Source organism: Plecotus auritus (assembly GCF_963455305.1).
Source record: "Plecotus auritus genome assembly, chromosome: 5".
Taxonomy (NCBI): domain Eukaryota; kingdom Metazoa; phylum Chordata; class Mammalia; order Chiroptera; family Vespertilionidae; genus Plecotus; species Plecotus auritus.
This window is the reverse complement of record NC_137776.1, coordinates 20,371,910-20,388,887: the sequence shown is the minus strand read 5'-3', so window position 1 is coordinate 20,388,887 and position 16,978 is coordinate 20,371,910. Positions and strand designations below refer to the sequence as shown.

At 37.4% G+C, this 16,978-nt stretch overlaps 1 protein-coding gene across 2 annotated transcripts in view; it reads left to right on the top strand.

Annotated features, from left to right (window-relative positions):
* Nucleotides 1–16,425, top strand: part of ABCA12 (ATP binding cassette subfamily A member 12) — a gene marked incomplete at its 5' end in the record, with an annotated part of 183,049 nt that extends 166,624 nt beyond the window's left edge. For both annotated transcript variants that reach the window (XM_080668989.1, XM_080668988.1), the window contains 10 exons: nucleotides 659–912; nucleotides 2,978–3,182; nucleotides 4,308–4,417; nucleotides 4,717–4,858; nucleotides 6,116–6,250; nucleotides 8,461–8,564; nucleotides 9,720–9,812; nucleotides 12,200–12,305; nucleotides 14,640–14,777; nucleotides 16,293–16,425. In XM_080668989.1, coding sequence (XP_080525115.1) covers nucleotides 659–912; nucleotides 2,978–3,182; nucleotides 4,308–4,417; nucleotides 4,717–4,858; nucleotides 6,116–6,250; nucleotides 8,461–8,564; nucleotides 9,720–9,812; nucleotides 12,200–12,305; nucleotides 14,640–14,777; nucleotides 16,293–16,394 — 1,389 coding nt within the window. In that variant the 3' untranslated portion in view covers nucleotides 16,395–16,425. The remainder of the gene's footprint in view (nucleotides 1–658; nucleotides 913–2,977; nucleotides 3,183–4,307; nucleotides 4,418–4,716; nucleotides 4,859–6,115; nucleotides 6,251–8,460; nucleotides 8,565–9,719; nucleotides 9,813–12,199; nucleotides 12,306–14,639; nucleotides 14,778–16,292) is intronic.
* Nucleotides 16,426–16,978: the final 553 nt, after the last annotated feature.

Genomic DNA, 16,978 nt, shown 5'->3' with positions numbered 1-16,978 from the left:
TTCTCTTCCCATCTCATTTCGCCATTTTAGTCCCTCTTCAAATACAAATTGCCTTAGGTTCTGAAGCTGTAGTGTACTAAATTTCACTCAGGCACCTGCTGATACCCTGCATCAGACCCCAACACCCTGGCTATTCCTACATTCCTAAAACCTAAGGCAGGTCTAGAAGTGATTCTGTCTCCAGGGTTTGGCCCAACATCTTAGATCATCTCAAGAAAAATATAATCTTTTCTGCCTGAGTTTTAATATATATATATATATATTTAAATATCTTTTTATTGATTTCAGAGAGGGAGATAGAGATAGAAACATCAATGGTGAGAGAGAATCATTAATCGGCTGCATCTTGCATGCCCCACACTAGGGATTGAACCTGCAACCCAGGCATGTGCCCCAGTGGGAATTGAACTGTGACCTCCTGGTTCATAGGTCAATGCTCAACCACTGAGCCACACTGGCCTGGCTTTGCTTGAATTTTATTATGAATCTCCACCATTTGGTAACAGTAAATATCTATAAGCAAATTCAGCATACATATGAAATAATTGTCAATCAAGATAAGCTTCTCATTCCAATATTTGTCTACATCTCGCTTTAAATTTTTGTCAATTTGTTTGAAGTTTAACACTGAGCTTCACTTTTATTTATCTTATTTCAGACTTTGGAACTTATTTCTGAAACCCTCAAGCGCATTTTCCTGATATTCCCACAATTCTGTTTTGGCTACGGATTGATTGAACTTTCTCAGCAACAGTCGGTCCTGGACTTCTTAAAAGCATATGGTGTGGAATACCCAAGTGAAACCTTTGAGATGGATAAACTAGGTGCAATGTTCGTGGCTTTGGTTTCTCAGGGCACCATGTTCTTTTTCTTGCGACTCTTAATTAATGAATGGCTAATAAAGAAATTCAGGTAAATACAATGAAAACATAGTGTGTGACATACATGACGGAACTCAATTCAAAATATTCAGGGAGGGGTCAATATGTCTAAGCTTTTCCATTAGTATGGAAATGTTTTGCTCAAAAAACCTTTTCAAAAATTGTAGCATAATTTGCCATTCATTTCATTCAGTAAATAGTTATAAAATTTTACTATGCAAGTATTTCTGTACACTAGAGAGTAACATTAAGCACAATTGTGAGCTATAAAGAAATTAAGATTGAGCAATGGAGAGAAAATATGTACATAAACAAAAGATGTAGTCTGTTTATGTTGTTTGAGTTAGGGAAAATAGAAGTGGGGAAAGAAGATTGACTATGTAGCATATTAACAATGCATTTGGGGCAACTTTTTGGAAAATGGTGAATGTGTGTCATATTAGCTATGGATTTAGGAAAATACAATTGAAGACAGAATAATAAATGCACCTACCATTAACCCAACGATTCCATTTTTAGGAATTTTTTCTACAGATATGCTCACAAATATGTGGACTTATGTATACATAAAATTATTCATCATAGCAACCTATTCCTAATAGAAAAAGAATGAAAACAGCCTAACTTTATTTAGGGACTAGTTAAATAAATTATATACATGTATTCATAAATTAAATACCATGCAACCATTAGACAGAATGACACAGTTACCTGTATAATATTTTGGATTACTTCTAATATTTATTAAGTGAAAAATGCAGTGTTTAGAACACTGAGTAAAGTATATTACCATTTGGGTTAGACAGGAAATATGTGTTATTTATACAAACATATGCATAGACTATATAATTATGTGTGCCTGTACTATAAAGAACTGTATATGGTTGAAGAATATTTACTTTTCACTATATATTCTCAGCACCATTTTAATACATGATGTGCACATATCACCTATCAGAAAATAAAACTTAAGTTAATAATAATGAAAGAAATGACAAGAGCAAAGATGGAGAAAAAAAATCTTGGGACATATCTGAGAAATGAGTAACTATTTGTTTAGAACTGAATAAATACAATGAAGTAGTAGGAGTTAGAGTATGTGGTTGGAAGATCTTGGAGTTTATTGAATGTTTGGTTAGAGATATGTGGTTTGGACTTTGTTCAACAAACAAACAGTAGTCCATTAAAGATTTTTGAAAAGAGAGCAGCATGATCAAATGGTGCCTCAGGAGGTATGATTTTGTTGAGATAGTGCTGATTGGAATGGATGAGTCAGAGACACTATAGTAATTTGAGTTTCCTGGAAAAATCTAAGTGAGAAAGAATGAAAGCCCATGATGGTAAGAGAAATAGACAGAAAATGATCGATGACAATGACTGGATGTTATAAGGCATTTCCAATGCTAGCAGACTGACTGCATGAGTGGATTTTGGAATGGGGAATTTTCAAAGAAAACATCACAGTTGGGATATCATTAAAAGACACAGAGACATCAGGAGGAAAACTAAACTGATTTGTTGGGTTTTTAACTTTGTTTGGTTTGGTTTGCTTTGGTGTTTGTTAAGCACGGTACTGATGTGGATTTGAGATTTGAGACTTACTGAGCTTTCATGGTTGACGTTAACATACTGGATAGATCCTAGGTAAGACATTCATAGTAAAAAGATTATAGAAATAACATTCATATTATTGAGGATAAAAGAAGAAATAGAGAGGATATTAAAAAGGTGATCACTGATAGTGCAATTATAAGTGTTGATTCTTGTTAATGATTCTGGTCTCTGTTAGGAAGTAAATTTCAAACCCAAACTGATCTCCTTATTACTAAAAATTAGGAATCTGAATTGTAACAGTGGATCTGTGGGCATTCAAGTCATGGAAAGCAAAAGTTGTTTTCCAAATATCATAGCAAATATGGTAAAGAGCACTCATACTAATTTTTAAGTTATTTGAGTAGCAAAATGCATAACAAATTTAAAACAAACCTAGTATGTGATAGCACACTGTTAGTGAGGCAAGAACCCATTAAAACATGTCAAAATTGAATGGTGCCATTTCAGAATCATTGATGCAAATTATTGGGTTCATTTTTTAGACTCTTCTTCAGAAAATTTAATTCTTCACCTGTAATTGAGACAATAGATGAAGATGAAGATGTGCGGGCTGAGAGATTAAGAGTTGAGAATGGTGCAGGTGAATTTGACCTGGTCCAACTCCATCGTCTCACCAAGTCCTACCAACTTATCCACAAAAAGATTATAGCTGTAAACAATATCAGCATTGGGATACCTGCTGGGGAGGTGAGAAACAGTATTTTGTTTCTGTCTTTAATGTTGGTATGATAAGTGACAAATACAAATCTTTATCTTTCCTTAATTTTTTTCTAAAAATATGTACGTCAACCTCTGAATCATTTGATGGGTTCTATCTATAAAATTTACTTATAGACCCATGTGTTATTTACCTACAGTATATGTCTTCCCTCTTGATAGGGAGGATTCATCACATGCCAAGTCCTGAGCCCCTTCCCAAGCTGCTCTCCCCCCTGGGGTGGGCTGTCAGTCAAGAAGCCTGTGTAGGGTGTTCTCCTCAATGTTTAGTTTCCAGGCCTCTTCAATAGAGAGCATAAAGAAATCAGCTGTCAGAAGTGAGGTCCTGGGACTGCATCCATATTTATTCTTGCTGTTTTCACAGAGCAATATTAAGGCAGCTTTGAAAGGAGAAAGACAAGGTGGGCATATCCCTTAGTTTTTGAGCAGAGCTGCAAAGTAACTGTATCAAATATATTCTACAGTATATAGAAATTTCTGCTTCAGCAGCTTCTTCAGTAAAGTTGTGATTATAGTTTATGTGAAAAATGTGAAATCCATAAATACAATTACTTTGTCAGGTTAGCATATCTTACTCGGGTATTTTTTCATGTCACACAGAGGTGTGCTGTGATATATATAGAACAAGTCATATATATTTACAAATGTTCAAATGTAGTTAAAGGAAAGAGAGGGAAAAGATACATGAGTATCCATTTGTTTTAAGAATTTTTATTTTTCAGTTATAGTGGACATACAATATTATATTAGTTTCAAGTGTACAACTCAGTGATTAGACATTTATATAACTAAGTGAGCACCACGATAAATCTGGCACCATACATAGTTATTGCAATATTACTAACTATATTCCCTATGCTGTACTTTACATCCCATGACCATTATGTAACTGCCAATTTATTACCCAGTTGTTGTAAAATAGAAAGTTTTATCAAATGCCGATAAAGCACTACAATGTACATGAATAATTCCAGTGATTTATTTTTCTTGGTAATTTATTTTACCCAAGGAAAAAGAGAAAATAGATACAATAGTAACATGTCTTTGGTTTTAATTAAGGTTTAAATATTTTATTTTTTTTCTCCCACTAACCAGTGCTTTGGCCTTCTTGGGGTGAATGGAGCAGGAAAGACCACTATCTTCAAAATGCTGACTGGAGACATAATTCCTTCAAGTGGAAACATTCTGATCAGAAATAAGACTGGGTATGAAAAACAAATGCTTTAACTAAGCACTATGTAATTGAATGAAAAAATAATTAAAGCAGATTCTTTATGTTATTTATGGTTATGGTATTAAATCCTCGGGGGCAGGGAGGAGGAATGGCTATTCAAGCAAGTAGAAATTTTTAAACTTTAAGTGTAACTGATGGTGGGATTCTTTTTCCTCTTTTTATCTGAACCACTAATCACCATGAGTAAAAGAGAACTGCCTTCCCAACATGTGGGGATGGAGAGGGAACTAAGTTTTGAAACTCATCCGTGTCTTGATTCTCCCAATTCAGCTCTCTGGCTCACGTAGACTCTCACAGCTCACTAGTTGGCTACTGTCCTCAGGAAGATGCCTTAGATGACCTGGTAACTGTGGAAGAGCATTTGTATTTCTATGCCAGGATACATGGAATTCCAGAAAAAGATATTAAAGAAGTGAGTATAAGTGTGACAAACTAGATCATTTGAAAACCATATTGTTTGTTTCCCACCCTCCATCCCCTCAAGACCAAGTTGATATCTACAAAACTAAGACATTTCCTCCTGACAATGATAGTGGATACATATTAGCTTGATTGCATATATCATATACATACCTGTGAACTCAGCTTTAGAAGCTCCTCGGTCAGTTTTTGTTCAGTTATTTTTTAACATATTTTTATTGATTTCAGAGAGGAAAGGAGAGGGAGAGAGAGATAGAAAAATCAATGGTGAGAGCTAATCATTGATTGGCTGGTTCGTGCATGCCCCTTACTGGAGATCGGCCCCACAACTTGGTCTTGTGCTCTGAGGGGGAATGGAACTGTGACCTCCTGGTTCATAGGTGGATGCTCAACCACTGAGGCATGCCAGGCAGGCTTTCAGTTACTTTTTAAGAGCTATCAAAAAAAGGATCACACAGGCCTTGGCTGTAGGTGGAGTGTTGATTGGTGATGCCTGAACATCCTTTAATGTCCAGATACAAAACGGAATTACCTACAAAATGACCAAGTAAAATAGAACAGTTTCCCATTTGAATTTTTAAATGTGGTTTTGTACTTCACTACAATTATTTGCCCTTGTAATGGAATGGTTAACCCTCAGGGCAGTTTCCTCTATTTTTGCAACCTCAGGGACCTATTGAAATCCTCCTAGAAATCCACTATTTGTCAGGGTTATTTAAGTACAAAAATAGCCACAAGCACTCATGATTCCTCAGTTAATGTGATAAAATTTTGATACCGGCTCAGTTTAAAAAGACTTAAAGCCTTTCTGACAACTCACCTCTCAGTAAGAAGAAAGATGAAACTGTGAAGACATCAATGAGAAACCTGCCTTGAGAAAGTTGAATTCTGTTTCAGCTCTTTTAAGCTTAACAAGGAAACCCTGTGTTAATGTAGCAGGAAGAATAATCTGCAATTGCAAACACAAACACACACACTCACATGCATATATGCATACATGACACACCTTGGGGGGGAAATCCCACTTGAAAATGAGCCTCCACGGAATCACTTTTATCTTTTAAATAATTATTAATTTTAAGTGGACCTTTGAAAATAAAAATAAAATCTATGTTCAGTTTAAATGTTTCAATTTTTCAGGTATGTATTTCTTCACGCTCTTTTCACAAACTGCTTTTATGTTTCTTTGTTTAGTGCCTTAAGGGTTTTGGTAGTAGAAGTTCAATCTAACTCTCTTTTCCTCCCACAGACTGTTCATAAACTCCTGCGCAGACTTCACCTGATGCCCTACAAGGACAGGGCTACCTCTCTATGCAGCTACGGCACAAAAAGAAAACTATCCACTGCACTGGCCTTGATCGGGAAGCCTTCCATCCTACTGCTAGTAAGAGAAGCCGTGAAAAAGGCTATTGCAGCCCAGCTGGTGTGGCTCAGTGGTTGAGCTTCACCCATGAACCAAATATTTCTAAGAGGCTACTGCACAATTAGAACCACATATCCAATTGGCTGTCACATTTCATTCCCATTATTGGAATTAACATTTGTGAAGCGCTCACTGTGTGCTGGTTGTTTTGCAAAGCACTTTACCTAGACTGTCTCATGAAAGGAATTTATATCAGCAAATAATTTGTTGCCACAACAGTTGCCCTCAAATATGTTTTTGTCTGAACCTGTGTCACAGTCGATTTCAGAGAAAACACTTGGCATGGGAATGGGAATTAGCTGGAAAAAAATTGAGGGTATACAAGTGAGTCAGTAATGGAATATGGTAGAATTTGATTCCCAGTTACTGGAGAAATCAGCTGTATTGGTAACGGATCAGGTGAACTAACATATTTTTAAACTTCTAGAAAGAAGGAAAGACACATTTTAAGACAATGTGTTGTGCTAAAATGTTATTTCCTTGTTACTGAAAACCATGAGTTACCTAGCTTGGCATGTGATTGGTAATCTGCCATTTTATTTTATCTGAATTTTTCAAAGGCAAGAAATATAAGTATTTTTGTTAAGAGCTAGAAAATTAAACTGACCACCTGGAAATGTAAATTACACACAGGGGTAACATAGCATTCTGCTCCCCAGTATTTATTTCAGAGAAATAAGCTTGCCCTTATTTAGGAAAATCCCCTTCATTTAAGGACATCCATACTCCAAAAGAGCTTTAAGTATATGCAATAAAAATCCACTTATAAATCACCACATTATTCCTGGGATTAAGTCATGCAGAGGATCAGTTCATGTAAACTGCCCAGATGGAGTGATGCACAGCCCAACTCTCTGTAATACCAGAGCTTACAATGTGTTATATCCCTGCCAATCGATGCTTATAATGGAATTTTATTGTGTAAGTGTCCCTTAAATTGAACAAAACAATCCTTAGGCACTCCTGTGAGATAATAGAATGTAAAGTACTTCAAAAAGTTAAAAGTGCTGTGCAAATGTTAGCTATTAATGAGCTTCACTGAAATATTGGCTTTGAGAGAAAGATAGTATATTTTCTTTTATACGCATTTACTATATGTGCCATCATCTTCAAAAATAGGAGCTGTGACAATATATCCTTTACTGTTTCCCCAAATTATCACTCATTTCTTTCTCTAAATTTAAATTTAAGCCCCTACTATAAAAACAGCCTCTGGTGATCTTTTATGCATACTTTCCATTACATATGTGTATATTTAATTTTTACCTAATCTTGACCTGTAATTTGTTTGTTTAATCATCCGTTTGCCCTACTATTGCTTGCTTAGATTATCCATTGCTACATTTCTAATTTTATGACTGAACAATTTTTGAAACAGCATTTACTTTTTAAATATAATGTATATCTTTCCACTTAGCAGTTTCTGCAAATTATATGCTTATTTCCCCAAAGAGTATGAAATTTCAATTAATGACATAAAACTAAAAATACATCTCAAGCCAGCCGGTGTGGCTCAGTTGTTGAGCGTGGACCCATGAACCAGGAGGTCATGGTTTGATTCCTGGTCAGGACACATGCTCAGGTTGTGGGCTCCATCCCCAGCAGGGGGCGTGAAGGAGGCAGCCAATCAATGATTCTCTCTCATCCTTGATGTTTCTATCTCTCTTTCCTTCTCCCTTCCTCTCTGAAATCAATAAAATATTTTTAAATATATATATACCTCAAATGTATTAACTGAAAACTCAAATTGTGTTCTTTCCATTTCACATGGCATATTATTACTCACAGCCACACATCTGCTATCAGGAGCAAGGCAGCAATCTCGTTGCTGTTGGCTTCAAATATATATGTGACAATGTACTATTAAATGTAAAAACTCTGCTTTGTCAGTAATTGAAGCAGAATGTTTTCCGAAGAAATATAAGAGAAAAGTGTAAAGTTACAGGATGTCAAGTTCAGTGAGACACTTTTTAAAACAGATTGTCAATTTAAATGATTAATCCTGAGCTTTTAGACAGCAGCAGAAAGAAGTCTATTAAGTATGAACAAGTTAGTCGCAGGACTTCGCAAAGTGATTTTTGTTCTAGGCAAGTGAGATGTAGTGATACATGTGAGGAGCCTCATCAAAAATCAATTAATTTGATAAATTTTTCTTGTAACTTTCTATTAAGGATGAGCCAAGCTCTGGGATGGATCCTAAGTCAAAACGGCACCTCTGGAAGATCATTTCAGAGGAAGTACAGAATAAATGTTCTGTCATCCTCACATCTCACAGGTAAACTGAGTGCGGGAACTTTCAGGTCAATAGGTAGGCACGATTCTAGGATGATGGGTGGGAAAAGGTAATCCCCATGTAATACATATTGATAATGAGTGTTCACAATTAGGTGAAAGTATTTTGTGTTTATAGTCTTAGGAGCAAGTCCGGCAGGTTACATAGTGAGAATCCAGCTGAGATAGGGCCTAAACAATCTTTTTAAAAACACATTTCTTATGATTTATGATTCTCACAACTCAACTATGACTCCCTGTTGCCTATTACATAAAGTTCAGCATCTTTTGGATTAGTATTCAAGGCCTTTTATTAGTAAATTTCTAGCCCTTTTTTCCCTATGACACCCTTTCCTATCCGTCTATCTGAATGACTCGTGATTCAGCACACACTCATTGACCTTTCCTCTCACCGTGCCCTGGAGATGGTCTTTTCAGAAAGTTTCTCCAAGGTATAACCTTACCAGTCCTTTAAGAAGCACCTCCCAGGCCTCCTCCATAGAGTAGACCCTCCCAATCAGTTAAGTAAAGAAGCACCTGAAGCACCTGTGCTTTTCTTGTGAGGTTGACCTTGCATGAAGTTCACCCTTTTATTGCAATTATTATATAGTAGAAAGAGTGTTCGATTTGTTTATAATCAAGAAACTTGTTTCTATCCTAGCCTTGCCCTAGCATACCATCTATCCTGGAGCCAATCATTTAATTGTCATGAACTTTTGTATGAAGTTATCATGGTCTATGAAATTAGAAATTATGTAATCACATGCAGGTTAACCAGTTATAAATACAAAACCATAAAAACCAACTAAGTATGGACTATGAAGCATAATGAAAAGAGCTCAGTATTATTTGGAGAACATTTTTTAGGAAATGTAGGTCTCAAGTCAAAGCTTGAGGGAGTTTGAAAGCAGTAATATGCTTGATAGGGTGTTCCGAGTGAGAGTGTTGGCCTCAGGCTTAAGAAGAAGCAGTAATAAGCCCTATGTGAAGATATTTAATTGATATTAAATTTTTTTTTTTAGTTCTTCAAGGGAAAAGCCATATTAAAGAACTAAAATAGTATTTCTAAAGTGCCATAATGAAATAGTTAATTTCTGTGCATGAATGGAAATCCAATTTTCTGTGCCCAGAATTCTGATATGGTTGTGCTGTCTTTCAGCATGGAAGAATGTGAAGCTCTCTGTACCAGGCTGGCCATCATGGTGAATGGGAGGTTCCAGTGCATTGGATCTTTGCAGCATATAAAGAGCAGGTGAAGAGCAAATGTGTGTTTAACATATGGAGTGGCGTAATCAATCTGATGGTATATGCTCACCTCCAAGGATGATCTCAGCAGCCTACTCTGCAAGGAGTAGTAGAATTGGAATGGATAAGTTAATCCTTGCTTCATTTGAAAGTTAAATGATCTTAGTCAGGGTTGGATGTATTTTTAGTTAATAACCCCAAAACTTATAAGGCCTACAAGCTTTAAAAGATTAATCCACAACCAAAATAACCTCAAAAGGAAGTTTCAGGATTTTACTAAATAACAAATTAGGCTTTGACAGGTTTAGGAAGGCAAAGATTTTTATCTAAAACTAGAGGCCTGGTGCACGAAATTCATGCAGGGGGGTGTGTGTCCCTCAGCCCAGCCTGCACCCACTCCAATCTGGGACCCCTCGAGGGATGTCCGACTGCCCGTTTAGGCCCGATCCCTGTAGGATCGAGCCTAAACAGGCAGTCGGACATCCCTCTCACAATCCAGGACTGCTGGCTCCCAACTGCTCGCCTAACTGCCTTCCTGATTGCACCTAAATGCTTCTGCCTGCCAGCCTGATCACCCCCTAGCCACTCCCCTGCCAGCCTGATTGATACCTAACTGCTCCCCTGCAGGCCTGGTCACCCCTAACTGCCCTCCCCTGCAGGCCTGGTCACCCTAACTGCCCTCCTCTGCAGGTCTAGTCCCCCCCACCAACTGCTATCCCCTGCAGGCCTGGTTCCCCTAACTGCCCTCCCCTGCAGGCCTGGTCACCCCGAACTGCCCGCCTCTGCAGGCTTGATCGCCCCTAACTTCCCTCCCTTGAAGGCCTGGTCCTTCCCAACTGCCCTCCCCTGCTGGCCTGATCGCTCACAACTGCCTTTCTCTGCTGGCCATCTTTTGGTGGCCATCTTGTGTCCACATGGGGGCAGCCATCTTTGACCACATGGGGGCAGCCATCTTGTGTCTTGGGGTAATGGTCAATTTGCATATTACTTTTATTTGATAGGATAGAGGCCTGGTGTACAAGTGGGGGCCAGCTGGTTTGCCCTGAAGGATGTCCTGGATCAGGGTGGGGGTTCCCTTGGGGTGTGGGGCAGCCTGGGCAAGGGGCCTGTGGTGGTTTGCAGGCCGGCCATACCCCCTGGCGACCCAATTGGAGGCCCTGGTAGCTGGGATTTATTTATCTTCTGTAATTGAAACTTTGTAGCCTTCAGCGGAGGCCAGGGCAGGTCAGGAACTTGGCTTCCTCCATTGCCGGGTAAACCCAAGCCTCCTGCTCGCTCTGTGGCTGCAGCCATCTTGGTTGAGTTAATTTGCATACTCGCTCCTGATTGGCTGGTGGGTGTGGCTTGTGAGTGTAGCAGAGGTACGGTCAATTTGCATATTATTCTTTTATTAGATAGGATGTTCATTTGCACAAGCTTTCAGTGAGCTATTTAACATTTTTATCTCATTCAAAACCTTTGAATCAATAATATTTGGGGGGCACCAAAACCAGTTTGGCTCAGTGGATAGAGCGTCAGCCTGCGGACTGAGGGTCCTGGGTTCGATTCCGGTCAAAGGCATGTACCTTGGTTGCAGGCACATCCCCAGTGGGAGGTGTGCAGGAGGCAGCTGATTGATTGTTTCTAGCTCTCTATCCCTCTCCCTTCCTCTCTGTAAAATATCAGTAAAATATATTTAAAAAAATAATATTTTGGGAGTAATGTGCTTAAATATCATACTAACAAATTAAAATGAAATTAATATTTTATATTTGCCAAAGTGCATATGAATTTATAACATCATGAAGTTTGGAGATATATATATATATATATATCTCCAAACTTCATGATGTTATAACTTTATCTGTACAACTGGCTTTCTTATATGATATTATTAACCAAGATAAGTAAAAAGGATGGAAGAGACCTTATATGTTGTTCTCAACTTGCATATAAACTCTACTCTTGGTGCTACAGTTAGCTAGTATATCTATTTTTATCTATGTTTAAAACCCAATGACTTTCATCTTTACCATTGACACCAAATTCCCAATGACTTACCTCTCAAGACCTTGTTTGCTTTAAATTAGAAAGTATTTCACCCCAGAAATTGATATCAACTGTCAATTCATGGATGTCCAAAAAAGCCAAGATTTTTTATATATTTTTTTCTAATGCAGCTTTTGTCCAAAGAGTTTGACTTTGTATATTGGTAGAAATAAATTTTAAAAAACCGTGGCAGTTCACTATTTCCAGTTTGCAGCATGCCCTGAACATTTATGACAAAATGACAGTCTTTATATAAGAAAAGGGGCTCTAATAGTCAGCTTGGGTCCTGTTTCATTATCTAGAATTCCAGGGGAGCTATTTCAGCAAAATGGAATTTATATTGTGTTTTGCACTTTCGCTTTCTAGGTTTGGACGAGGATTTACTGTCAAGGTGCACGTGAAGAATACCAAAGTTAGCATGGAGGCCCTCACAAGGTTCATGCAAATGCACTTTCCAAAAACATACTTAAAAGTGAGTAAGAGATTGTCCTGCCTTTTTATATTGACTGGTTATGATAGTCCACTATCATAGTGGACATTTGCCCTTTTCAAGTTGACCACAGCTTTATTGTTAATCTCAACATATTCATTAATTAAATTTATATAAGATGCTCTGAAGCACATTTAGCATAAATAAATAAGAACTTCAAATTATTCTATTCTTCAAATAGAATCTTCAAAAATTATATTTTTGTAGCTACTAATAGTAATGTCATCTTTTCACACACCTTCATTTATTTCTTCCTCACAAAGGCTTTATGACCATACTGTATTAGTTTCCGAGTTGTATACATAACTAGTTTACCAGTTATATATACATTAGGGAACTAAGGGATGACAGATATTATTTCTGTTTAGAAAAGGAATTCCAGAATTCCAGAATGGCACAGCCAGAAGCAATTCTCTTCTTTGCTCCCCTCATTTAAAAGATAAACCCACAAAGGTTTGAGCAGAACCACTTGGAATCAAGTTCTTAAACCCACATTATTCAATGAACTCCATCTTACTAGTATACGTATCCACAGGATGGACCCATACAGATATACTCCTATGTATCTCACATAGTTCAAACTTAAATGCACTTTATGAAAAAAGGTTATGATTATATAACAGCTTTGATGTACAGGAACTTGTACAAAATGATTATAGCAAATTCTTGTTGTAAAGGGAAATCATGTGTGGAGTGGTGAAAAGAAATTGGAAATCTTGGGCAGAGGTCAAGTTCTCCCTGTGTGATTTCCAGCAAGACAGTTAAAGTCTCTGTGCCCCATTTTTCTCATTTGTAAAATAGCAATAATGGCATCTCCATCACAAGATTGGCGTGAAAAATAAATGCACCATATTAATGTGAAGTGATTGGAGAGAACAAAATAGAATGTGTTTTTAAAAACAATTCTTTTATCTCTACAAAATACCTTTGCCTAAACCTCCCAAGCTTTAGCTAACTTCTCCAGGAAATAATAGCGTTTACAATTCTTATCAAAGCCCATTTTCTATCATCTAAATTAAAATCAAGTTTAAAAAACTAAAGGACCCGTTCCTTGCACAAATCACATTGGTCATAGTGCTTTTTCCTTCCATGAATTTCTAGATCAAAGTCCGTGCTTATTCGCTGAGTGATGAGATTACATTCACCCTGGTCTGTTCCTCATGGACCAGGGATACAAAAGACAAATGCAGTGATGATAAAAGTCCTATTTCTTTTTAAACAGACCATCCTTTACAAGCACCTGGTGGTTTCTAGATATCTAGAAGGGAAATAGCAGGAACAACAAGTTGGAAGTAAAATGAAGTAAGATCCTGATTGTAGTGACAGGTGTGATATGAAAATAAGTCGATGAGAGGGGCTGGGCAGTGAGCACAGGGCTGAGAGGAGGGGTTTCCAGCAAGAGAAGTCTGGAATGCCGGGCTGAAATGCACAGCCATGATTTAACCCACATAGTTCCAGGGGTAGATTCTGGAGCAAGACTACATCCTAATTAAGCTAGTGTTTAGAAAAGATTACCCATCCTGCTTTGGGACAGTATATGAGTGTAAATAGTTTCTAGGCTTCTGAAGTGGTGGTTGCAGTAACTCAGACCTGGAGTGATCAATCTCAGGTTAATGATATCGATGGTGCAAATAGAGAGGAAAGTTCAGATTGGAAAGTTGTTTTAGGTGAAAAGGAAATGGGATATGATAACTGATTAAATATGCAGAAAAGCAAGGTGTTAGAGATGCTCTAAGGAAATGAGAATAGATTACTAAGTAGATGCTAATCCTATGTATTGACTAACATAAAGAAGTTGAAGAGAATTTTGGGGTCAGGTGTGAAAATATATAGTGTTATTTGAATGAGGTTTCCTTAGGAAATGCTGTTGCAATCTAGCCTCTTTCGCCAATATAAACTGAGCAACTAACTAATCCTTGGCCCTTTAGGTGAATTTTAACATTTAAAAAAATGAAATTTCTAAATGTTATCTCTGAAAAAGCTTATGTGAGCTGAGAGCATAATCTGACATCTGAAATATCATCCCATGGTATTTTTTTGCAGGTGAGACTATGATGACTTTATAAGTGCACACTAATGTAGAATGCTTTGGAATTTTCATTAGCTTTTTAATTTGTTTTCTCTTTGACATTCATAAAACTTTCCATCTTATCTTTGTAAGCTGTTAGTTTCAAAACACACCCATTATTTACACTGTAGTGTCATTTTCAGTGGAATAAATTTCAGTATTTTTCTTGGCTCTTGCTCAAATATGACTAGTCAAGTCAATATTACCTGACATTGCAAAATACATTTTTTTTCCTTTGGTTCCCACAGGATCAGCACCTCAGTATGCTCGAGTATCATGTGCCAGTCACGGCAGGAGGAGTAGCAAACATTTTTGATCTGCTGGAAACCAACAAGACTGCTTTAAATATCACAAACTTCTTAGTGAGCCAGACTACTCTGGAGGAGGTAAGCTGGAGGCCATGACCCCCGCGCACAATATCACATTAATTACTACACATTGTGTTTATTTCCTTTCAGTGACATTCTATTTGTTATAGTTGAAGCAACATTTAATCTCACACCTGAAAAACTTAATTGATTTCTAACCAGATTTGGGGATGTTAGAAAAAAAAATGTTAAAAGCATTAACTATTGTTACTAGAGAAAAGAAGTTGTTTTTTTTTAATCCTCACCCAAGGATATCTTTCCAGTGATTTTTAGAGAGAGGGAAAGACAGAGAGAAACACGTCGATTGGTTGCCTCCTGCATGCCCTGACCAGGGCCTGGGCAGGGGAGGAGCCGGTAAGAGAGGTACATGCCCTTGACCGGAATCAAACCTGGGACCCTTAGGTCTGCAGGCCAATGCCCTACCCACCGAGCCAAACTGGCCAGGATGAGAAAAGGAGTTTTTTCCCCTTTCTACAAGACATCTATATCCATCAAGTTATGTACATATGTAAAGCAACAAAACACTACTTTCACCTGTAAAACAAACTACTTTCCTTACTTTCTCCTTGATAGGTTTCTTAAATACCATTTCCATTGATTGGCTTCCTGAATTCGATACTCTGTGGGGTATCTGGAGAGAATTTGGTGCCAGATTTTTAGGTCTGCTAGGTTCTGGGCAACCAAAGTGGCAAAGGCAGAATTCTTTTGTTTTACTCACATCATGTCTTAATTACATTTATATTCAATAACTCAGGGCTTCATGGGTCATCCTTCATCACCTTTGAATTGTTTGGCTCAACCAACCCGATGTATAGAACATTTGATTGCATCTACCCCTGTAATGGGTCAGAATGTGAGGCCGTGGGGGCCTCTGAGTCAATAAATGGTGCTGCACTTTATGGACAATTTTCTATGGGGTTTTAGACAAGGATGGCTTTTCTAACACAGAATATTTAGCCTTTGACTTGTAACTAACTACCAGCACCATATCTGGCATGAAACAGACTCTCATTTTTTCCAGATGAATGGATGACTAATAGATTGAATAATTTTAAACAAAGTAATAAATGCCTGCCTATTAAATAATTGGCTTACTGAACATAATGTTAATATGAGATTTCTATACAAATTTTATTTTAGTGCATTAACTTTTGAAATTAGTGCATTTCTCTCAACATCACCATACAAGCATTTGATAAGGGTTTGGTTTGGACTCCTTGTTTATACTCGATAGAGAGAGATATTGATGTAGAGCATTCAGGTACAGATAAGTAGCTACATATGTTAGATTTTTATTATGATTATAAACATAATTATAGTTGTAGATATAGGTATTATTTTCAAACCTTAATTAAATTTGAGTAGCTAAAGAAGGACTCCTAGTAAGAGTGTATATATATGTGTGGGCATGCCCCTATAAAATCTAATCTTTTTTATTTGCTCTTCCAAGTGTGTATGTGTGTGTGAATTAACCTTATTTCTTCCTTTGATTTATCAAGCACTAATGGCTTTATTTCCCTTGAAAAAAATCAGGTTTTCATCAACTTTGCCAAAGACCAGAAATCCTATGGAAATGTTGATACCAATAGCCAAGTCTCCACCATAAGTGTTGACTCACAGGATGACCGGATGTAGTCTTGATACCTCCAGCAAACCCGATCGCAGCAAAGCCAATGGCTTCATTTTGAGCAAGAACCTCGGAAGGCACCACTCCCTTGAAGATACCACTTCCTTAGAACATCTTCATTTTAAAGTGTTATACTATATAGAAAGTTACAATTGTGTAAGACTAGCAAGTAACTATAAACGGAGAATTTTCTTCCTAAGTTACTGAATGTTGTTGCTACTGAAATGAATTCCTATCTACTCAACACTGTGAGCAAGCTAATGTATATGCTGGTGGTTTTTATGCAAAGATGAACCACCTGAAGATGAATGTCTTAATTTATTACTTTCAATAAAAAAGAAACCTTAAAAGGCATGGTTATTAGTTGAAAAGTAAGAGTGGAAAAGAAAAATAAGGCAGCCTGGGGTAGGTAGAATTGGGAGAACAAAAAACATTATTTCCAACAAATGGCAGAATGAAAATCATCATGAATAAATGAATCTACTGTGATGTGCTAAGGGCCAGATTAGCATTGGCAGTAAGCAGTGGGCACGATGTCATTTTCCGTTCCTGCAAACACTTGGGGACAGACTGAACCCTACCCCCCACAATG